General features: G+C 43.5%; 1 protein-coding gene across 3 annotated transcripts in view; it reads right to left on the minus strand.

The window, feature by feature from the left end:
* Positions 1–23928, minus strand: part of PTPN3 (protein tyrosine phosphatase non-receptor type 3) — a 182705-nt gene that overhangs the window by 103323 nt on the left and 55454 nt on the right. For all 3 annotated transcript variants that reach the window (XM_049896274.1, XM_049896275.1, XM_049896276.1), the window contains exon 2: positions 2104–2258. In XM_049896274.1, the coding sequence (XP_049752231.1) occupies positions 2104–2258 (155 nt within the window). The remainder of the gene's footprint in view (positions 1–2103; positions 2259–23928) is intronic.

Here is a 23928-nt window from a genome sequence, read left to right on the forward strand (position 1 = left end):
CCGAATTGCATGTATAGAGATGATTGAACTGGTGTATGTTTTGCTGGGTATGTTTTCAACAAAAACCAAACCTGCTGCCATTGAGTAGATTCTGACTCAGGGACCCTACTGAATAGAGCAGAATGGCCCCATAGGGTTTCCAAGGAGTGGCTGTTGGATTTGAACTGCCGATCTTTTGGTAAGCTGTCATAGCTCTTAATCACTGTACCACATTTTCAATTAACAACAAAATAAAATTAAGTATTTTTATAAAAGAAATGGAAATACAATAAATAAAAGACATTTATAATAAGAGCTAGGCCCCCAGCCCTGCCCCCACTGCAGAAGAGGTCATCTTTGCTGATACCAAGTGGTCACTACCAGTGACTGGCTTGCTCTTTGGGCTGTGGCACCAAGTAACTACTGTCTAAGAGTCTAACTGAGACAGTGTAAACAATTCCCACAAGTAGAAAAATACACAGAGATGGAGATTCCAAGCTGTTACCAGGCCCTCAAATTCCTCAAGTCCAATTTGAGTCACCTTTGGCCCAGGCTGCCCAGAAGTTTGTGGTAGCGGCACTGGCAGCAACATGACAGTAACAGCATTCATAACTGAGAATGACTGGGTCTCACCATCTGCATAGCTCTGTTCTAATGACTTAATATGACTATCACTCAGGGTAGGTACTTCCCTTAGCTCCTTTTTATGGTGATCACTTCTTAAAACACATTCTTACCTTGGTTTCCTAGGCATTCTTTCTTGGTCTCCTCCTACTTCACCGGCTTGTCCTTCTCACTCTCTTTAGAACTTGCTCATTTCTCCAATCTTTAAATATTGAACCCCATATCTCAGGTGATCTCATCCAGTTTCATGGCTTGAAATAGCATGTCTAACCTGGTACCATCCAAATTTGTATCTCCAGCTTCCACTCATTCCTGGAGCTCCTGACTGGTATATCTATCTACCATTTCTGCATTTCCCCTTAGATGAATAAATACCAAAAACTAGTTGCTGTTGAGTTGATTCCAACTCATGGCAACCCCATGTGTGTCAGAGTAGAACTGTGTTCCATAAGGTTTCCAGTGGCTGATTTTTGGACGTAGATTGCCAGGCCTTTCTTCCAAGGTGCCTCTGGGTGCACTTGAACAGCCAACCTTTCAGTTAGTAGCTGAGCTCTGTAACTATTTGCACCAGCCTGGGACTTCAAGATAAATAGGCATCTCAAATTCAACATGTCCAAAACAGAACTGTGATTTTGTCCCCCAAACCTAACCCTCCTGCAGTCCTTCTCATCCCTATAAATGGCAACTCCATCTTGCCAGTTGCTCAGGTCACAAACCTTGCTGTCACCTTGAGCCCTTCTCTTTCTTTCACAACCCAAATCCTATCTGATCAGCAAATCCCATTGGCTCTACCTTCAAAATATTTCCAGACTTGGCTTCTTTTAGCTACCCCTATACCACCACCCTGTCCAATCACTGCTATTGTTCAAGCATCTTACTGCTGGTCTGGGAGATTAGAGGCCTGGTTTCTAGCCTTGACTCTGCCACGGCTTGAGGTGGGATAAACTAGCATCTCTCAGAACACTGCCATTTGTGAAGCTGACCGTCTCACTAAGCTGCAGCTAGGACCCACCCATTTGTACATTTAATGAGCACCTGCTGTGTGCCCTGGCTTGGGCCAGGCACAGAGGAAAGGATACCATTCTTGTCCTCAAGGAGCTCACACTTCAGCGAGTGGCACATCACCTAATAATTGTAACTTTTTAACACAATGTGACAGGAGTTCTAATAAAGCATATACTGAGCACCACTAACAGAGAAGAAGCTCTGCTTCTGGAAGGCGACGAGGACGTCACAGAAGAGGTAACCTCTAAGGATTATGCAGTTCAGTCACAAAAAAAAAAAAAAAACAGGAGAAAGAAACTTCAAGTAGAGGCAAGAAAGTAAGTCGAGTTTTAAGAGCATTTCCAGTCCAATCACAACATACAAGCTCTGAGGTAATTGAAATGATCAAGCTTTCACTTTGAAGTACTTTTTTTCTTCATTTTGTAAACCATCTAAGAGAGAAAAACGATTTCTTAGGAGCATTAATTCAGTTAAAATAAAATATGGGAAACTTACATTAACTTTAAAGGTCTGTACCAAGCCATTTAAAAAGCGGACGCTGCAGATGACTTCGGATCGAGTTTTATCTTTGGGTAATTCTGAAGTGCGTATATTATTAATTCTTCCACCCAACGCACGTAACCGGGAGGTCATAACTATCGTTGAATAACCTGTAACATAAGACATATCGGTTAGCTCTATGATGTGCAAATTTCCAGTTACATGTGAATGCATCTTACAGCCTACCAAGTCCCTTCATATGTATCTGATTTGATCCTCACAATACTGTCTGAGGTAACTCACAGATAACAGACCATGTTTCCATTTGAACTTTGACTTTTAAGAAGCTCTAAGCAAAATGTTATTATTCAGTTATAACAGAATTATATTACGTGTTTTATCTCTCTGGTCTAAATCTCTTCTAATTTATATTTTCCAGGCTTTCTAACTTTTACTTATGTTTTGTATTTTATATATTTGTTTATTCTGCTCCTAAGGTTTTACAGAACTAAATGTGATATAAATATGATTTAGAACATGAAAAAAAATGTACTGATAAATTGAACTACATTAAAACTACAAACTTCTGTTCATTAAATGAAACAAAACAGTATAAAGGTAAACCTCAGAAGGGAGAAGACATTTGCAATACATATGTCCACAAAGAATATATTAAAAACCCCTACAAAAATCTAAGTGAAAAAACAAAAGAGCTGGTAGAAAATGGGAAAACCGACTCAAAGATACTCAACCACATTAGCTGTCAAGGAAATGTAAATTAAAACCACAAAGCAGTAGTACCACATATCCACCAGAATGGCTACAATGGACAGACCGAGGAAACCAAGTGCTGACGAGGGTGTGAAGCAACTGGAATGTTCACGCACTGCTGTTAAGAATGTAAACTAGTGTTGTAACTACTTTGGAAAACAGTTTGGCAGTATCTACTAAAGCGGAACTTAAGCATAATGTATATATGTGTGACATAACAATTCTACTCCCACGCATATTCCCAACAGAAAAATGTAATTTATTCACTAAAAGACACGTATAAGAATATTCAAAATACCAAATTCTCACAAAAAGACCATACTTAATGGTCTGACTGAGACTAGAGGAATCCCGGCGGTCATGGTCCCCAAACCTTCTGTTGGCCCAGGACAAGAACCATTCCTGAAGACAACTCATCAGACATGGAAGGGACTGGACAGTGGGTAGGAGAGAGATGCTGATGAAGAGTGAGCTATCTGTATCAGGTGGACACTTGAGACTGTGTTGGCATCTCCTGTCTGGAGGGGGGATGGGAGGGTAGAGAGGGTTGGAAGCTGGCAAAATTGTCACAAAAGGAGAGACTGGAAGGGCTGACTCATTAGGGGGAGAGAAAGTGGGAGTATGGAGTAAGGTGTATATAAACTTATATGTGACAGACTGACCTGATTTGTAAACGTTCACTTGAAGCTCAATAAAAATTAAAAAAAAAAAAAAAAAATTCAAAATAGCCCCAAATTGGGAAAGACTCAAATATCCTCAATCGAACGAATAAATTATGGTATAAGGTATAGTTATACAGCAAAAAAAAAGTGAACTACAATTACATGTAAAACATGAATGAATTCTATTCTAACGTAATGTTGAGCAAAAGAAGCCTGACACAGTAAGATTACCTATTCCATGAATCTATTTATGTAAAGCTGAAAATGGAGGCAAAGCTCATCAGTGCTGATGGAAGACAGAATAGTGGTTACTTTTGAGTGTAGTGACTGGGAGGGGGCACAGGGGCTTCTGGGGTGCTTATAATACTGTACTGTAGACTAAAAGATGGAAAAGGTGTGCAGCTGAGCACTGGTAGGCTGAGGTCCTAGCATACAGGTGGAAGGTGGCCCTGGTAGACCAACTCCTCGGCTTGAAGGAAGAAGGCCTAAATCTGGCAGGGTTGGGTGGAAGAGCTAATAATGGAAGTGAAGCTTTCTGTAAGGACCTGGGTCTTTGCATATGCTGTTCCTTCTACCTGGAAAGCTCTTTCTGCTCTTCACCTATCTGTTCATCCTTAGCACAAGCAGGGCTTCCTCAGGGAAGCCCTCCCTGCTCTTTCTTATGTTAATGAGGCCATAAAAGAATTGTTGTTAGTTGCCAGGGAGTTGATCCTGACTCTTAGCAACCCCAAGTGTGCAGAATAGAACTGCTCCATAGGGTTTTCAAGGCTGTGACCTTTTGTAAGCCGATTGCCTGGCCTGTCTTTGGAGACTAGTCAAGCACTTTACTGTTTGTACCACCCAGTCACTCCTCCCCTGCTCTTCCTAACTAATCATTTATTTGCATAAAAAACAAAACCAAACCTGTTGCCATGGAGTCAATTCTGACTCATGTGGACCCTATAAAACCAAAAAACCCAAACCTGTTGCCATTGAGTCGATTCCGACTTATAGCAACCCTATAAAACCCAGTGCCGTCGAGTCGATTCCGACTCAGAGTATAAGTGCCCCCATAGAGTTTCCAAGCAATGCCTGGTGGATTCGAACTCCTAACCATTGGTTAGGAACTGTAGCACTTAACCACTACGCCACCAGGGTTTCCTAGCGACCGTACAGACTCTCCTATATAGTGCATTGGAAACCCTGGGGGAGTAGTGTTTAAGAGCTACGTCTGCTAACCAAAAGGTCGACGGTTCAAATCCACTAGGCATTCCTTGGAAACTATGGGGGAGTTCTGTTCTGTCCTGTAGGGTCACTATGAGTCAGAATCGACTCTACGGCAATGGGTTTATACAGTACATCTTAACTGCTAGCTTACAACTGATGATGTGATTAATATCTGCTTTTCCCGCTAGACACTAAGGGTAGGAATCATGTCTGGTTTTGCTCCCTCTAGCTCTAACACCTAGGTCTGGTAGGCAGTCAGTAAATATCTGAATGAACCAATGATGAGACGAAGAATAAAATAGAAAATGAAATCCAGATTGATAGTCTAGAAAAAGAACAGCCCAATTGACAGACAAACTTGGGTTGACGGGAGAAGGCAAGAGAGAAGGGACACTATCAGAGTGAGTGCTCCAGCTTAGAACAGGGTGGAGATATCCCACAGACCAGTGCTTCTCAAACGTGGGAATGCTGTTCATGAAGATTCTGATCCCATGGCTCTGGGGTGGGTTTGAGAGTCTGCATTTCTTACAAGCTCCCAGGTAACGGGGATGTCCACACAGAGTAGGAAACCATAGACAAGTGGAAATGCAGGGTCAGATTTCAGGGATCAGGGCCAGAGATAAAGACTATGCAAATGGTTTATGTACTTGGCTGCTATCTGAAAGGCTGGAGGTTCAAGTCTACCCAGAGGTGCCTGGGAAGAAAGGCCTGCTGATCTACTTCCAAAAATATCAGCCACTGAAAACCCCATGGAGTACAGTTTTACTCTGACACACATGGGGTTGCCATGAGTTAGAATCAACTCGACAGCAGCTCAGCTGTCGGAAGGATGAAGACAAAGAAAGCAAATCAGAGACCTGAGAACAATGCCTCTGGGCACCAAAGAGGCACAGAAAAGGTGTAAGAGAAAAGACAAAGAAGATGAAGGCGAAGGCTGTGTAGGCTGAGGTAGAAGGTACATTCAGACAGATAGGGGTCCCATGCACCTGGTCCTTTATCATATTTAAGGAGTTCCAAATAAACCTCCATTCTTCTGTAGATAAGGATAGGGAGTCAAATATTAATAAGAAATTTCGACAGTGGATGGAAACTTGTTCATTTATAAAATTCCACCCACCCACCACCCCCACCTTGCGCTTTTGAATGAAAATGTCATGCGAAGCAGAGATGCATTTTCTGAGTAATATAAAAGTTACCAAAAGACAACAAATGTGTTCAATAATGCTTTAATCACATTGAATTTAAATGTCAAATTTTTATTGTTTAGTTCTTGTCTAAGAATTTGAGGTGAGTTACAGATTTTTTTTTTGTTGTTTTTAAAGATACAATAGAATCAGTACAAGTGTGGTTCTTAGTGGGAGGTACACGTCAGAATCACCTGGGCAGCTTTTTAAAAATATGGCCTGGCCCCACCCCCAGACCATGAGTCAGCAGCCTGGGGTGTGGCCCAGGAGTGACACTCCTTGAGAAGCCCTCAAGGCTAGTGTTTGGGATGGTCTCAGAATACATGCCACACACAGTGCCTCTGTGACACACATGGGGTCCATGAGTTGGAGTCGATAGACAGCAATTGAGTTCACGCTTCTTGCAGTGTATACTCACCCAGTGGCAACCACCCTTCTGCCTTCTATTACCTTTGATTTGTTTTGCCTGTTCTTAAACTTCACATAAATGGACTCAAGCAGCATGAGCTGTTTTGTGTCTGGCTTCTTTCACCCAGGAAAATATTGATTCTGTATTCACTTGTAGATACAATTCTCAAGTGCTAAATTCCAGTCAATAAATACAGCCGTCAATCAACAACGACGACAACAAAAAAGAACATATGCTCTGTGGCATCCAGATCGTTCACCGTGGGAGCATCTGTCATTCCCCAGAGCAGCTGAAACTGAGAGATAATCAAAGGTCTGGGGCAGTGCCCATCACACAGTGACCCTGGACAGAAAAAACCAACAGTGGTTTCAAATAGGCGCCTCCAGATGAAAGTTACATGGCCTGACACTCCAATTGCAGGCACTGATTTTCAAACTGCTCCTCGCCTGAGCAGCTCCAAGTAGCTGTGTGGTTATTAACCAGGGTTAATGATGCTCCCAGCATAGTCATACACTCAGCTGACAAGATAAAGTAGACCAACCCAGAAGAGACATTACTTTTTCCTTCTGATATCAATCTCGGATTGTTACATAAAGGGCTTGGAACCTAATGATGATGTAATAAATAGCTATTTTATGAAAGCTGCCGAAATGCCCTTCCTACAATTGTTCTAAATGCAAACCTTAATAAGAGCAAGACTGATGTTGAATAACCACATAATTGAGCCATGTGGTGTTTTCAGATTGTCTTGAAATTATATTTTAAACAATCCAGTCAGGACAATAGATGCTGACTAACTGCCCTGTTTCCTGTACTACAGCAATTGGGGAACTCAGGGTTTCTATGGCTTCCTTTATAAGCCTCTTAATTCTAAACAAAGCCACAACCCAACTGGGAACACACTGGCCTCTCCAGCCACAGATGATTACAGTTGCAGCAGATGCATTTTACAATATGGAAGCTAAGCTTGTTCTTTGCATAATTTTTTTAATCAAACAGTTAATGGCTTTAGAATCTGTTCTGCACAATAACAACAGAGGTTTTACTGTGACTATAGCGGTTATCAAAGATTTACTTACAAAATGTATAATATTATAGAAGGAGGCAACATCTGGGTTTGCACAGAGTCCAAACCAAAAAACCAAACCCAGTGCCATCTAGTCGATTCCGACTCATAGTGTCCCTATAGGACAGAGTAAAACTGCCCCACACAGTTTCCAAGGAGCGCCTGGCAGATTGAACTGCCGACCCTTTGGTTAGCAGCCATAGCACTTAACCATTACGCCACCAGGGTTTCCTTGCACAGGGTAGGGACCCAATAAATACTGTGAGGGTTGAGTTAGCATGTATACGGTGGCTGGCACAATATGGGACACAGAGTAGGTGCTCATAAAAGGCATTTTATTAATGCTAAGCATGAGACACCATCAAGGCGCTGACTGTAGATCCTGGATTTGGTAGGGCACTAATTCTGATTTCAATACTGTGCAGATATATAAATGTTCCATTTTTTCTCAAAATTTTATTCATTTTAATAGAGACAACTTGTTAAAGTTAAAAACGATTGTTATTATGGGTATGCGATATACCCTTGTTCTGCTCTACAAATTCCGTGGAACCAGGAGCACACAGCTACAAGTTGCCAAGCCTCAGTCAGGTTAAGTGACATGCCTTGTACTCTGTTGGATCCGTTGACTGTCTTGGGGCCTGAGACTGGGAAGGGGTGATGTTGCTGCTTTATTTCCTAAGGGTCAACTTCCTGATCTAGAAACTCTGTCTTTCACAAGCCAGTGAGCCACAGTTATAAAGGAGAGGAGCTCACACAAGTTATAAAGCAACTCAATTCCATTTTGATATTTTTAAAAGAAGTGTAAATAATTTCACATACCCGTTTTTAAAAGCAAGAAAGGAACTTAGGTCTCTAATTCAAGAATTCGAGTTTTGGTTTAAAAGAAGAAAGAAAGAAAAAGGGCAGTCCTGATTTATAAACACCTGAGTTAAGAGTCCTTGGGTGGCAAAAATGGTTAAACATTCAACAATGAGCCAAAAGGTTGGTGGTTTGAATCCACCCAGAGGTGCCTCGAAGACAGGCCTGGTGATCTGCTTCTGAATGGTCACAGCTTTGAAAACCCTATGGAGCAGTTCTACTCGGCACACGAGGCGTCACCATCAGTCAGAATCAACTCCTTGGTAACTAACGACAATTTGTTAACCTATATAAATGAACAATGGTGGCTTACTACAGGAACCAACCTGTATAATAATCTAGCTGACCTAGGCCAATGCTGCCACCTAGTGGCTACCAGAAGAAAACTCATCTCCTACCTTCTGACTCTTTAAGGTGAACATGTACAGCTATGCTCTCTTCTTGTTTATTACTCACCAAACCAATCCTGGAGACCCTGGTGGTGTAGTAGTTAAGTGCTATGGCTGCTAACCAAGAGGTCGGCAGTTTGAATCCGCCAGGCACTCCTTGGAAACTCTACGGTGCAGTTCTACTCTGTCCTATAGGGTCGCTATGAGTCGGAATCAACTCCACGGCAGTGGGTTTAAACCAATCCTGTTGTGGTCGAGTTGATTCTGACTCATAGTAATCCTATAGGACCGAGTAGAACCGCCCCATAGGGTTTCCAAGGAGCAGCTGGTGGATTCGAACTGCCAGCCTCTTGGTTAGCAGCCAGGCTCTTAACCACTGTGCCACTGGGGCTGCTTATTACTCACAATTCAGTTTATTTCAATAATCTCTTTTTCACAATGTATAAGGTCTTCTCTGTAGCCCCATTCCATTTTTCTAACTTTTCTCTTTCCCTTAGTGAACTCGGAAAAGTTCTCTCTCCTCTTTTTTTTTTTTTCTATTTCTGAGCCAAACAGATGACTGACCTGCTACAGAGGGTCATTTCTGGCAAGGACAAGTAATAAATGCTCATGTATAATCAGCCATGCTAGATGGATGACTCATCAAATTAAGTAGTTTTTTTCCATCAAATACTAATATTTAATGTATTTAGGACAAATATTTTATTTATTTAGCCGCTAACTAATAAATGAACAATAGGGGCCCTGGTGGCACAGTGGTTAAGCACTTGGCTGTTAACCGAAAGCTTGCCAGTTCGAACCTACCCAGGGGCTCTGAAGGAGAAAGATGTGACAGTCTGCTCTCATAAAGATTACCCTGTGGGGCAGTTCTCCTCTGTCACATGGGGTCACTACGAGTCTAAATCAACTCAACAGCACCCAGCAACAACAACAACAGAACAACACTGCTTTCTCCTTTTCACTGTAAACATACAGAAGTTGGGCTGCATCATGGGCTAAGCAAGTCTTCAGTAGCCAAGTTGGGGCCCTAACAAGCACTTGCGACTTTACTTCATACTGATAACCAAAAAGAAAAAACCAAACCCACTGATGTGGAGTCGATTCAACTCAGGAACCGCACTTTCCAATCGTCTGCATCTACACAAGGACAATACAAAAAAAAAAAAAAATTTTTTTTTTTTTTTTTTTTTAATACAGGGACACGATCTAGCTCTGTTCTGTTTTAGGCCCATGCCTAGCAGTGTTCCTTAAACGTCTGTGAAATAAGTGGGGTATTAGCTTCCAAAGATAAAATTTCCAGCCTTTTGGACAGGGATTTATTTGTCATAGGTGCCCTAGTAGCGCAATGGTTAAGTGCTCAGCTGCTAACTGAAAGGCTGGCGGTTAGCATCCACCAGCAGCTCTGAGGGAGAAAGACCTGGTGAGAGAGCATGTGTGGCAGGTTGTTCCAGTGACGTCCTTCCGAGCACTCTTCCTTCAGGTCCAGAACCCACACCAGGATCACGCCCTGCGTTCGCTGTCATGCAGAAGTTGCATTTTTAAGAAGCACACACAGGTAATGCTAGTGCCAAACCCTACACGGTGGAAAACATGAAAAGAAATTATTTCCAGGCTCCTTTGGGTCTTGAGGGTCTGGGCCTAAAGCCAGGTTAGGTCAGTGCCCTCATACTGGTTTTCCTGTCCTATGTTACAAGTCACGACTCAGAACTAAAATGAGTTTCTCTAGCTTAGCAGCTGTCCCAGTTGGGAAGAAGCACTTCCTAAGTCATTGTTGATGAAGTAACAGACTCCCTAGTTTATACGTCATGCCGGGATTAGTACCATCGTCAAAATAAAGAAAAAAGCAGTGCGAAAATTAAGTTAGTTTAAAAAGGATTCTATCACTTGATATCATGCAACCAGATGTCTTGGCTCAGTCACTGAATTTAGTTCATATCTTTCATGGACACCAACTCAGTAATTCATAATAGTCAAGTTATCTGAAAGACCACAGAACCTTCTGTTATGCCACCCTTCTCTCAGAAATGGGTGAAAGAGTCAACTACCATTGTCTTGAAGAGGGCAAAAAGCAAAGAAAGAAAAAGAAATAAATACATGTATGTTGTATGATTGATTAGGCCTTGCAAATGTTGTTAATGAAATTCAGCCCAAATAATTAAAAATTAGTGATTTTACGTTTTCATTTGTGAAAAGCCCACATAGCTTAGAAAGCACTTCCATGTACATTATTTTGCTTTATTAATTTTAAATATGTGCAGATGGTAGCAAAATCACTGTACAATTGATACATGAAATTTAATCTTTTTCCTCATGACTCTGTAATTGCCATAATTTTATCAGCACTACCTTCTGCCTTTTTTTCTGCTTTCTTAATTTCCAAAGTACAACAGTGCATAACAATACAAAGATAAATATGCTAACTTATTTTTTAAATTAGCTGTTAGTGTAGTTGTTAGTGTAAACATAATTACTACTGAATATTTACTAAAATAGAGAAAAGATATTCATTAAGGGAGGCATTTTCATATGGTTAAGTCAACATTAAACCCAATAAATTAATTTATCCAGAGCCTATATACTGAAAAATTAATTTTTAAATAACATCTTTAAAGCTTAAAGCCTGATACTGAATATAATAATCACAGCTGACAGCGAAAGTATTGGTATAGAAAATCTTATTTTTATTTTGGGTATGTATTTATGTAAGTATTTAATACCTTTTTGTTTATTAAAAAATGCTTCCATGTATGCATTTATGAAAGTATTTATAACACACTGACTTTACATTATCCTCCACCACATGGGAGAAAATCTCACCCAACACACCTTACCAGCCCAGCTCGACACTCAGTCAAATTATCCTGCAATTATTAATCCTAATACTCCAGAAATACAATCTTGGGGTCAAATCGTTTGTCCCGTAAATCTTATAATTTGTTTAGGGAGTGGATCTCTAACTGGAGGCCCTGGGAAGCAGGGGTGAAGTCATTTGTAGAATTAGTTGTAGTCAAAGGGAAGCCCATCATTAGTGCCCTTGCTCCCGTACAATTTCAAAATGTCAAATAGTTTCCTTATTATGGAGTCTGGGTTTATTTATAGGCTCGACAATGACACTTGCAAAACTAACAAAATAAAGTTATACTTGATACTGGGAGGATAACAAGAAGTAGTTTTAAGCTCCCTGAAGGGCAAGATAAAGAATGCTCTGGAGCTATGGGCAGTTTTAGAAAAGAGGTAATGTTGCTATAAAGAGAAACAAACCTCCGATGTTCCATGAGCTGAGTTTTCTGGGTTCTGAGAAGCCAGCTAACTTCAAACACACACACACACAGTTTGCTCCTAAGCCATCAGACAGCTCATGCCACAGCTTTGCGTGTATTAAGTGAAGTCACTAAATTCTTTCATCAGTTTTTTCTTTAAAAAATTTTTTCTTGAGTATCACAGAGAAAAAAGCACAAACTGCAAGTGTCCAGCTCTGAAGAAACAGAATGATTTTCCAGCCTGGTAGAAGCTGCCCTTAATGCCCCATTCCAGCCAGAGGTAACCACTCTCCTGATTTATCTGTTTTCATGAGATATTTTAAAAAATAAGTTTATGTATATATTCATACATATGCATACACAGTTATGCTTAAGAAAATGTTATCAGGGTAAAGTACTAAAATATTGTAGTTGTTAGCTGCCACTGAGGTGGCCCGACTCATGGCGACCCCATGCACAACGGGATTGGACTGTTGTGATCCATAGAGTTTTCACTGGCTGATTTCCAGAAGGCCTTTCTTCCTAGTCTGGAACCTCTGCTGAAGCCTGTTCAGCATCACAGCATCACGCAAGCCTCCACTGATAGAGGGGTGGCGGCTGTGCATGAGGTACATTGGCCAGGAATCAAACCTGGATCTCCTGCATCCAAACCAAACCCAACCCAGGGCCGTCAAGTCGATTCCAACTCATAGCGACCCTATAGGACAGAGTAGAACTGCCCCACAGAGTTTCCAAGGAGCGCCTGGCAGATTCGAACTGCCGACCCTTTGGTTAGCAGCCGTAGCACTTAACCACTATGCCACCAGGGTTTCCATCTCCTGCACAGAAGATGAGAATTCTATCACTCAGCCACCATTGCCCCGTGCCAAATAAAATGTACATTCCCACATTTCACAGGCCTCCACTCTTCCACAGTCATTTCTCAGTGCACACGTGGATGCTTTTGGTGGCTTGTGTAGTGTGGCCACAGAGAAATGAGAAGGGTCGCGATGAGGTCTTGCCCCATGTACGCCTTTGAACGTTGACTGGTAGACTTTCTTCATTACATGCCACCTCGGTGAACCCAGAAACTTAAGAGGCCAGCAAGCCTGCCTCCTGGGAGAAAAGGGGGACAAATGCCAGCTCAAGGAGGGTTTAACTCAAACTGTATAAAAATGACTTCCAGGACTTACCACTAGACAAGCTGGCAACCAGCCAGATTCCTGCCTCAGACTACAAGTTTACAGACCTGTCATTCCTGTTTATAATTACTTTCAGCCTCCTTTGTTATTACTTTGGCAAAGGACTTCAGGACCATTACTTGCTCAATATTCATTTGCTCAGCACCTTCTCTGTACGAAGCCAAGGAGGGGGCAAGGAGAGGTAGAGGTGCCCAGAGTTTCAAGTTCCAGAGGAGATGAAAGCCCAGGGTGCTGGAAGAACACGGGAGGGCACTCTGGTTGGGCTGGTTCACAAAGGCTTCATGGGGAATCATGAAGGGCAAAGGGAAATGGGCTGGGTGGAGGAAGTGGCTTTCTAGACACTGCAAACTATTTATGCAAAGGCTGTTGTTGTTAGCTGCTATCCAGTGTGCCCCTGACTCATGGCGACCTCATGCACAATGGAAGGAAACACTGCCCAGTCCTGTGCCATCCCCAAGATCAGTTGTGGATTTGGATGGTTGTGATTCAGTGTTTTCATTGGCTGATTTTTGTGTAGATTACCAGGCCTTTCTTCCTAGTCCCTCTTAGTCTGGAAGCTCTGCTGAAACCTGTTCAGCATCATAGCAACATGCAAGCCTACTGACAGATAAGTAGTGGCTGTGCCTGAGGTGTACGGACCGGGAATTGAACCTGAGTCTCCTGCATGGAAGGCAAGAATTCTGCCACTGAACCACCTCTGCCCTCTGTGCGCAAATGCAAGGAAAGGAAAATGCGTGCATCTTTCAGGAACTCCAAAGAAACAGATTCAGCAGGAATGCCAGGAATAACTGAAATCCTTGAGAAGAGAAATATCAGTGAGAGTGAGATTATGTTTTTCACAAATCCAAGGGGCTGTTCACACATAAAAGGGAGGAGGATATGGTGTGGGAAGATAACCAGCATTGGAATCAGGCAAATGTGGGTTGAAGGTAGCTGTATGACTTTAAAGGTGTTGCTTACCCTCTCTGAGATCCAATTTCCTTATCTATAAAAAGGGAGGGGGAGGATTCCCCTGCTTTCCAAAATTGTTTCGAGCAGTGGAGATACTGTATGCAAATCAACTGGCACCTAGCAGGACACAATCAATGGTAGTTATTGTTGGACTGATTTTTTCAGGCCCCAAGCGTTCAATGGGTGGAAGATGAAAGAAATGTTTCCACTCCACAAAAAGAAGAGCTTTGTAGCAGTTAAGGCTGAACAAATACGGAAGGGAGTGCCTCAGGCAGGAGTGAGCTCCCCATCACCAGAGGTAATCTAGCAGAGCAGCTGGATAGTGAGAAGGTTGCAGGGGGTAGGCCAGCACCAGAGGGGGTGGGACAGATGAACTTTCAGGATCCAGGACTGAGATTCTATCGTGACTTCTGTTTCAACAGTGCCAAGGTTAAATTTCTGGAAATTTAAGTCCCACTTCAGCATCATTCAAAAGTGAATTTCCTGATGGATTTCTCATGGAAAATAATTCTAAATGGATACCTCACTCTCAGAAAAACTAAAACCATCATACCGTGAAATAAGGGGTAAAAGAATATGAGCAGACAAAAAGGAAATTACAAAGCTCAAAAAAAAAAAAAAAATAGACAGTGGAGTTAGGCTTTACATTTAATTATTCCTACCTAAAATTAAGCTACCAATCTGTTTTTATTCTCCCTCTAAATAGTTCCACCGGGCCCCAAGGAGGCTGGGAAACAGGACGAAATAAATTTACTCCACGGGGACATGAATCAAGTTGCATAAACTTTACAAAAATACTGTGCTAATATTTGCCCTCAGGGCAGAGACACACCCATTTGGGTGTCAGTCCACAATGTTTCTATCTCAGGCTCCAGCCCAGGCCCCTTTACAGTCAAAAGCAGCAGAACCTTCAGAAAAGAAAACAGCTAAAGTCACTTTGAAAGCTTTGAGATGTGCTAATCACAGTGCATCCCAGCCAAGAAGCTGGAATCTCACAACCAGACCATCTCCAGTCCCTGTTGCAGCCAAGAAGTGTGAAGCCAGCGGCAGCCTGGCCAAAGAAACCCAATCCTCACCACCAACAGCCCTCACCATAATTTTACCTCAAGGAAATGCAGTAAAATACTTAAAAAAAAAAAAAAAAAAAAAGCATTATCCTGTTTCTACCACTGATTATCATTTGCCATTGATAATCTTGCCCAAGTCACTCTTCCATTTTTCTCTGTCTCAGTTTCCCAGTTTAGATCCCTCTAAGGCTCATTCTAGTTTTCAAATCCTATGCTTAAGGTTTTAATCCCAGCGGCCAGCTCAGGTTATGTTAGGTACAGTAACCTTACTGCTTGCTAGAGCCCCTAGACATCACGATAAATGTATTCTTATGCAGCCTACTTAGATTTCCTGGTTTTTGTGACTTGGTAAGATGGAGTCAGAAAATTAATGAAAGAAAAACTGCATTAATTCTAAAAAGAAATGCTAATCAGTATTACAGTATTAAGGAATACTTGGATGAAAATAATATACTTTGTTGCTGTTGTATATATCCTGGGAGCTGGGGATACAGACATAAACACGATCCATGCCTTGCTTTCAAGGCGTGCACTGCGCGACTTGGACTAGAAACACCTCTGCCTGGGGGCTCTGGTGTCCCAAGGTCTCAGTGGGCCAGCTCTGACTTGAGATCTGAAGGAAAAAGCCAGATGTGGGTTCCTGTCTCTGCTCTGCCACTCCCACGCTGGTAGACCTTGGGCAAATTATTTGGTAAGTCTCGGTTTCCCAATCTGCAAATAATTCTGAGGAGCAGAGATGACAAGCCTAACCCAGTGGAGGGTCCAGCCCAAAGCAGATGCTTTAGTCAGCGCTAACTACTGTGAGTCCTACCTCCACATTACTGCCCTTTCTAGCCCCCTTGATCCTCATCCCTGGACCCAGTGCCATTCCCAGGCTTGTCCTCAGGAACAACCAAGGATGCTACAGGGCTTCAGAGTTTACCATATACATTCATTTACACCCATTATTCCTGACTCTTCCTGGCCGTTAGCACTGCTGATCTCATTTTACAGATTGGTAGATTAGACTCAGAGAAACATGCTCCAGTTGCCCAGACAGACTCCACACTGGGTGATGGTCCCAAGCTCAGTTTGGGGCATCACACACCTCATTGAGTCCACTGATCCACATGACTAGGAGGAAGGTGAATTATAGTTGAATCACTAGGGAAAAAAGGCCCCGTTTAATCACCATTGCTTCTGTAATTTACTGATTAAAGGTATGTTCTTACCCTTTGAGATAATCTTTCACAGACATTCCCCACAGCTCATGTTGGTAAATTTCCTCTTAAGAAGGAAATCACCCACGTGGTCCAGAAAACCTTTCTCCTCATAATTCATTCTGCAGCATCAGTAAAATTCCCTCCATTCTAAGATGACACAACTGTTTTGACAGGACTTCCAGAAAAATTATTTTAAAGGAACAGAACATCCAAAGTACTCTTCGATTATAAGAGTCATGCCAATTTCAGAAAGGTTAAAATGTGGAAAATGTATCTTCTTTCAGAATTGAGGAAATACAGCATGTAACTTCCTTAGTTTTTGCAAAAGGCGAGGCTGGAGTGTTCCTATGTGATGTCTAGAGGCCCTTCCAGCCCTCCAGGCAGCGTTCCCTGGGTTAACTATTAGCAGGTGGGCGTGGGGATGGGCCACCTAATTTCCTACAGCCTGGTCCTGGGTTTGGCCTTGGGCCTCTCCTCCCACCCTTGCTCTCCTTCCAGGGAGGTCCTGAGTGATAGGAGAGCCCCAGACACAGCCAGTCTCCCTCTGCGTGCACCTGTCTTCTGGGATGCGCAGAACCCAGTCTCAGAGCTGTGAGGCCTCCGGCTGGCTAGCTGAGGCACAGTGCATCCCCCAGGAAGGCTGAGCTTCTCAAACCCAACCTCAACCAGACCCTCACTTGCTCACCTTTAGGGCCATACGCCCCAGCTCTGAGCTGAGAACCTTGGGGCTGGGGGACTGACACAGATGCAGGGGGAGGTAGCAGAGGCCAGGTCTCCAGGAGGACGTGGGACAGTCTCACAGCCTCTAAACTCTGAGGGTCTTTGCAACTGTGGGAGATGCTTGGGCAGAACCTACCTCATACAACTGTAAGAAAAAAAAGGGGGGGGGCAGGGGAGCTCTGACCACCCAAAGGTGGCTAACCCTGGTGAGAAAGAAGGGAACACGCAGCTCGACAGACCAGGGACTATGAACGGCACTCTCTGATGCACTCACATCCAACAAAACAAGTGTTTGGGGTGCATTTTTAAAAACAGTTGTAGTCATTAATATCTATACAATCATACATTCTACTTCTCATTAACACTATCAACCATTGCCCAAGTATTTCAGCAGCTTTACTGACATTTATTATGGTTTTACAATACTCCAACAAGTGGGTATATATAAAATGGCTGGGTGTTGAGATGACTTTTAATTAGTAGAACTTTGATTTCAAAAAGAATCCACAGTAAACCCAGCAAGGGAAGGAGAAGCACGTGACCAAGGGCAGTGCAGCCCAGATGAGCCATGTCTTAGGGCAGAAACACCAAGGATGCGGGGGAACGGGCAGCAGGAAGGGACTGGACCACCACTCAGACAGAAACTGTACAACAGATGACTGGGTAATTGATGATTTGGACAAAACCACGAAATTTACTATTTTCTCTATTTCCTACCAGGCAGAACAATTTCTTACAATGGAAATGATGGAATTAAAGGGGATGGGCAGTCACCCCCTGTTACAGATTGAATTGTGTCCCCCAAAAATGTGTGTCAACTTGGCTAGGCCATGATTACGAGTACTGTGTAGTTGTCAACCATGTTGTAATGTGATTTGATTATCCTACCTGTTGTAAATCCTAACCTCTATGATGTTAATGAGGCAGGATTAGAGGTAAAGTAATGAGGCAGGATACAATTTATAGGATTAGGTTGTATATTGAGTCAGTCTCTTTTGAGATATAAAAGAGAATTGAGCAGGGAGGAGAGTGACCTCATACCACCAAGAAAGAACAGCCCGGGGCAGAGTGTGTACTTTGGCCCTGGGGTGCCTATGCTGAGAAGCTCCTAGACCAGAGGACTATCAATGGCAAGGGCCTTCGCCCAGGGCTGACAGAGAAAGCAAGCTTTCCTCTAGAGCTGGTGCCCTGAATTCGGACATCTAGCTTCCTAAACTGTAAGAGAATAAATTTGTTTGCTAAAGCCATCACTTGTGGTGTATCTGCTACGGCAGCAATAGATCACTAAGACACTTCCTGAGTACTTCCCATGATTCATGCGAGAAATTCTACACCTGTTCTCTCACAGACTCTCACATCAGAAGAGGGACCCAGGCTTAAAGATGGCAAAGAACAGGCCTGAAGTTCCCTGATGTGCACCTAAGGGGCACGGTGGAATCCAAATCTACCACGATCCTAGGCAAAGCTAACATCACTGCACTAGACCATGAGCTTCATAAAGGCAGGGCCTGGGCCTTTTAAGAAATCACCACTGTGGCCTCTGTAGCCAACCCAGTGCCTGGCACCCTGTAGGTGCTCAATAACTAACTGTAGGAGCAATGGCTGGCAGAATGGCTGGATGGCTGGGGGAGGTAAATTACTGGGGGGTAGGTAAATCATTGGGGGGATAGGTAAACCACTAGGGGGTAGGTAAATCATTAGGGGGATAGGTAAACCATTGGGAGGATAGGTAAATCACTGGGGGGTAGGTAAATCATTGGGGGATAGGTAAACTACTGGAGGGTAGGTAAATCATTGGGGGGTAGGTAAACCACTGGGAGGAGAGGTAAACCACTGGGAAGTATGTAAATCATTGGGGGGTAGGGTAGCCCTTGGCGGGGGGATGGGTAAACCACTGGGGAGTGGGTAAACTATTGGGACACACTCCATCCCCCCACCTGCTTCTCATCACTGCTGCAAAACTATCCACAGCTGGCTGACTTTTATAACAGAGAAGAAGTAAATCTGACAGGCTAAATGTCTTAAGAACTAAGTATATTCCTCAACAATTGCATTTAGACACTCCTATTAACCACGGATACGCTGGTGGTGTAGTGGTTAAATGCTACAGCTGCTAACCAAAGTGTTGGTAGTTTGAATCCACCAGGTGGTCCTTGGAAAACATGGGGTAGTTCTCCTCTGTCCTGTAGGGTTGCTTTGAGTCGGAATTGACTTGACGGCAGTGGGGGTGGGGATTACTTAACCTAAAATGGCACCAGATCAAATTAGCACACCTGAGCAATGACAGGGCAATTAGAGGGTCCCAGCCCTGGAAAGCTCAACATGACTTTACTAGTCTCCAATTCAAATCCCTTATTGTGCAGATGAGGAAACAGAAGGTTGGAGCAAGGCAGTGACTTCCCAAAATCTGGGCTTCGTCTCTCCGGTCTTTCCCAGCCAAACACAGGCCTCAGTGATTGCACGTTATGTATGAGGTTAACTGGAATTGCTTCAAATGAAGAGTGGCCCTCTGGCTCCAAAACCTCTAAACATAAAATTAATCCTGGGCTTAGATTTCATTCTGCTATAGGCTCTGTGATCTGGAACTGGCTCCCCCCCCACCCCCCATCACATACCAACCTGCTCCAGCCACATACTCTCTGGATCTCACCAAGCTTGTTCCCACCTCAGGGTGTTTGAAGAACTCGCTGTTCCTGCACTCTTTCCTCAGATACCCGTCTACCTGGCTCTCCCTCACATTCTTCACGTGTCTGCTCAAATCTTACCTGATCACCTAGGCCCTCCCGCTCACTCTTCTTCCCCTTACCCTACTTTATTTTCCTCCCAGTATTTATCACCACGGACATATTAAATATTTGTTTATGAACTATCTCCTCCCAAATCCCACATCCCTACTTCCCACTGGAATATGTTTCTTAAAAGCAGAGAATTTCATTATTTTAATTGCTGTAAAGACATATACACATTTGCCAGCTCAACATTTTTTAGGTACACCGTTTAGTGACATCAATTATATTCATCATGCTATGCAACCGTCACCTACAATCGTGGCCAAATTTCTCATCACCATAAAGAGAAACTCGCTGCTTCCTAAACAACGACAGCAGGGACTTTATTAACTAACTGCTGTATCTCTAGCACCTAGACAGTGCCGAGCACCTATTACATGCTCAGTGAGTATCTGTGGAGTGCGCAAATAAATGGATAAGATGAGGAGAACCATATTCAGTATTCACCATATCGCTAAGCTTTACGTAAAGGGCCTTGACCAGACAGAGGAGAAGGCAGGTGGCTTCAAAGTCGCATGTGGGCACTGCCAGACCCCTGTAGTGTGCAAGTTCAGTTCTGGACCCATACACTGTCATAGGCTCCTGAACCTGTAACAAAGGCAGGCAGGGCTGGGACATCACAAGTAATCAAACACTCCCACACATATTGGCCAAGCCCAATATGCAGGCAGCTGCTACTCTGCTGACCTGGTGTCATGCATTGAATTGTGTCCCCCAAAAATATGTGTCAACTTGGTTAGGTCATGATTCCCAGTATTGTGTGACTGTCCTCCATTTTGTGATTGCAATTTTATGTTAAAGAGGATTAGGGTAGGATTGTAACAGCCTTACTAAGGTTATGTCCCTGATCTAGTATAAAGGGAGTTCCCCTGGAGTGTGGCCTGCACCACCTTTTATCTTACATGAGATGAAAGGAAAGGGAAGCAAGCAGAGAGTGAGGGACCTCATACCACCAAGAAAGCAGTGCCAGGAGCAAAGCGCATCCTTCACAGAGAAGCTCCTAGTCCAGAAGATTGATGACAAGGACCTTCCTCTAGAGCTGACAGAGAAAGCCTTCCCCTGGAGCTGATGCCCTGATTTTGGACTTGTAGCCTACTAGACTGTGAGAGAATAAATTTATCTTTGTTGAAGCTATCTACTTGTGGTATTTCTGTTATAGCAGCATTAGATGACTGTCTTAGGCTGGGTTCTCTAGAGAAGTAAAACACAAATATATATATAGAGAGAGAGATTTATATCGAGGAAACAGCTCACACGATTGTAGAGGCTGGAACGTCCCAAGTCCGTGGATCAGGATGGAGGTTTCTCCTGATTCACGTAGCCACAGGGGCTGGTGAACCCAAAATCAGCAGGTCGGAGGGCACAGCTCTTGCACACGGGCTGTGAAGGCTGACGAATCCCAAGATTGGCAGGCAAGACAGCAAGGTTTTTCCTGATTCACGTAGCTGCAGGGGATGGCGAAACCAAGATCGGCAGGCCGAAGAGCAGGAATCTTGCCCACAGGCTATGAAGACTGACAACTCTAGCAGGTAAGCTGCTAGGTCACGTCCCAAGAACAGAGGTCAGAGGAACATGAGGCAGCTGTAGGATCCAGAACCAGCCAAAAACCTTGGCAAGTCGAGCAGGAAGTAGGCCACGGAGAGCAGAGAGATGAAGGCTGAGGGGGCGGTGAGCAGCCACAGGCCCCACCCCCACCGATACCATTCAGCAAATTCCATCATGGGGGTGATCACATACCAAATTTCAACAGGGAAGTGATCACAACATTATACAACTGCCAAAACAGTGAGAATCATGGCCCAGCCAAGTTGACACATAATCTTAACCATCACAATGACTAAGGCAGAATTTGGTACCGAGACAGTGGGGTGCTGCTCTAACAGATAGCTAAGGTGTGGAAGCCATTTTGAAACTGAATGGATAGAAGACTCAGGAGAAAGTGAGGAGAACTGTTAACACCAGAGAAGGTACAGATGGTGAGAAGCAGCAGCAGAGAACTGGCAGCAGCAGAACCAGGAGACCAGCACCAGACAGTGCTAGAGCTGATTCATGGAGTAAGAGAGCTGCAAGCAGACTTCCTGGTGGAGTGGGGTGCCTCAGGGCACTTATCAGCAGAGCTAGGCTTGCCTACCCACAGAGCAAGAGAGCTGAGTGCCTTCTGGCCAAAGCTTGCTGGTGGAGTAGGGTGCCTCCAGGCACTTACTGGTGGGGCTACAGAGCTTTGGAACACTTGTCCCAGCAGGGCAGATGTGGGCATGAGGCCTGAGGGGCCGAGAGGCCAAGAAACCAGGAAGCAGAAGCTGAAGAGACAAGGAACACAAGAAGCTGAGCTGCCTCAGTCTCAAAAGTTATGGCCCCGACCTCTGGGGTTTCAAAGGGTGAAGCCATGGCCTCTGGTGTTTCTAAAGGTGAAGTCACTACTCAGATGGACTAGGAGAATGGTGCACCTAAAACCAAGGCAGCAGAATTGCCGTCCCTGTGGGCCTGGAAAGCAGAGCTGAAACTCAGAGCCAAGGGACCGCCACTCAGGATCAAGAGAGTGTGGCCAATACCTAAAGTCTGGAAAGGGCAGGGTAAATGGTCTCATTGTGTAAATGGTCCCTGAGAACAGAGGATTATTTGCAAAGCCTTGAGAGCTAATTAATGTGTTCTGCTGACTTGCTTGGTGCCTGTTATGCCTTCTTTCCTTCCAATTTCTCCTCTTTGTCATGGAAATGTCTAGCTTGTGCCTGTTCTGCCATTGTACTTTGGAAGCAGATAACCTGTATTCTAGATTTCACAGATGAAGAGAAATTTTTGGATATCAGATTTGGAGTTAATACTTTTGCTTGATATGATGGGGTGAATGTATCTTACATGTAGCAAGGACATGAATTTTGGGGGGCCGAAGAGTGGAATGTCATGGATTGGATTGTGTCCCCAAAAATATGTGTCAGCTTGGTTAGGCCATGATTCCCAGTATTGTGTGGTTGTCTTCCATTTTGTGATTGTAATTTTATGTTAAAGAGGATTAGGGTAGGATTATAACAGCCTTGCTAAGGTCACATCCCTGATCCAGTGTAAAGGGAGTTTCCCTGGAGTGTAGCCTGCACTACCTTTTATCTGACAAGAGATAAAAGGAAAGGAAAGCAAGCAGAGAACGGGGACCTCATACCACCAAGAAAGCAAAACTGGGAGCAGAGCGTGGCCTTTGGACGCAGGGTTCCTGTGCAGAGAAGCTCCTAGTCCAGGGGAAGATTAATGACAAGGACCTTCTTCTAGAGCTGACAGAGGAAGCCTTCCCCTGGAGCTGATGCCCTGAATTTGGACTTCCCGCCTACCAGACTGTGAGAGAATAAACTTCTGTCTGTTAAAGCCATCCACTTCTGGTATTTCTGTTACAGCAGCAATTGATGACTAAGACACCTGGCCATAGAAAATGGAGTCTCTCCATGGGTGCTTGATGTTTGTGAAATGCACAAAGGAAGGAATGGATGAATAACTAATTCACACAGGACTTACACCTGCACTTTCAGAAGGCTTGTGTCAGTGCTTCCAACACAGCTTATCATTCAAATGATGCTGGGAGGTAGTCTGACCAAGTAATTCCACTTCTAGGAACCTACTGTCAGGATATGTTCAGACATGAAAAATTTCATAAGTTTTATCTGCAAAGAGTTTCCTCCCAGTGAGACAAACTTGAAAATTATAAACAAAAAGGCCAATTTCCAACTTTAGAGGGCTAGTGAAGTAAGCCACAAAATACCCACGGCATGGCCACAAAGATGTCATAATAACATAGTTGATTAGGATATAGGATTAAGTAAAAAAAAGACTGGTTATAACGCTATCTACTGTATGACCACAACTATTTAAAATAAATATAAAAGAAGTCAAGACAATGAAAAGATTTCTAGTCAGTGAAAATACTTCCATTATTTCAACTTTTTTGTATTTATTAAATTTTCTACAATAAGCAGCTATTGTCAAGAAAATCAAACTGAAAAAAAGAAAATCAAACTGACAGAACTTTAAAAAAAAATGCTTTCACCTGATGCCTGATTGGTGCCCAGTGTGATTAGCTGCTTAAACTCCCCTTCCCTCCTTTCCTCTTTGTGCTTCCTCTTCCCCAGGGGCCTGGCC

The sequence above is a fragment of the Elephas maximus genome, chromosome 9 (assembly GCF_024166365.1).
Source record: "Elephas maximus indicus isolate mEleMax1 chromosome 9, mEleMax1 primary haplotype, whole genome shotgun sequence".
Classification (NCBI taxonomy): Eukaryota; Metazoa; Chordata; class Mammalia; order Proboscidea; family Elephantidae; genus Elephas; species Elephas maximus.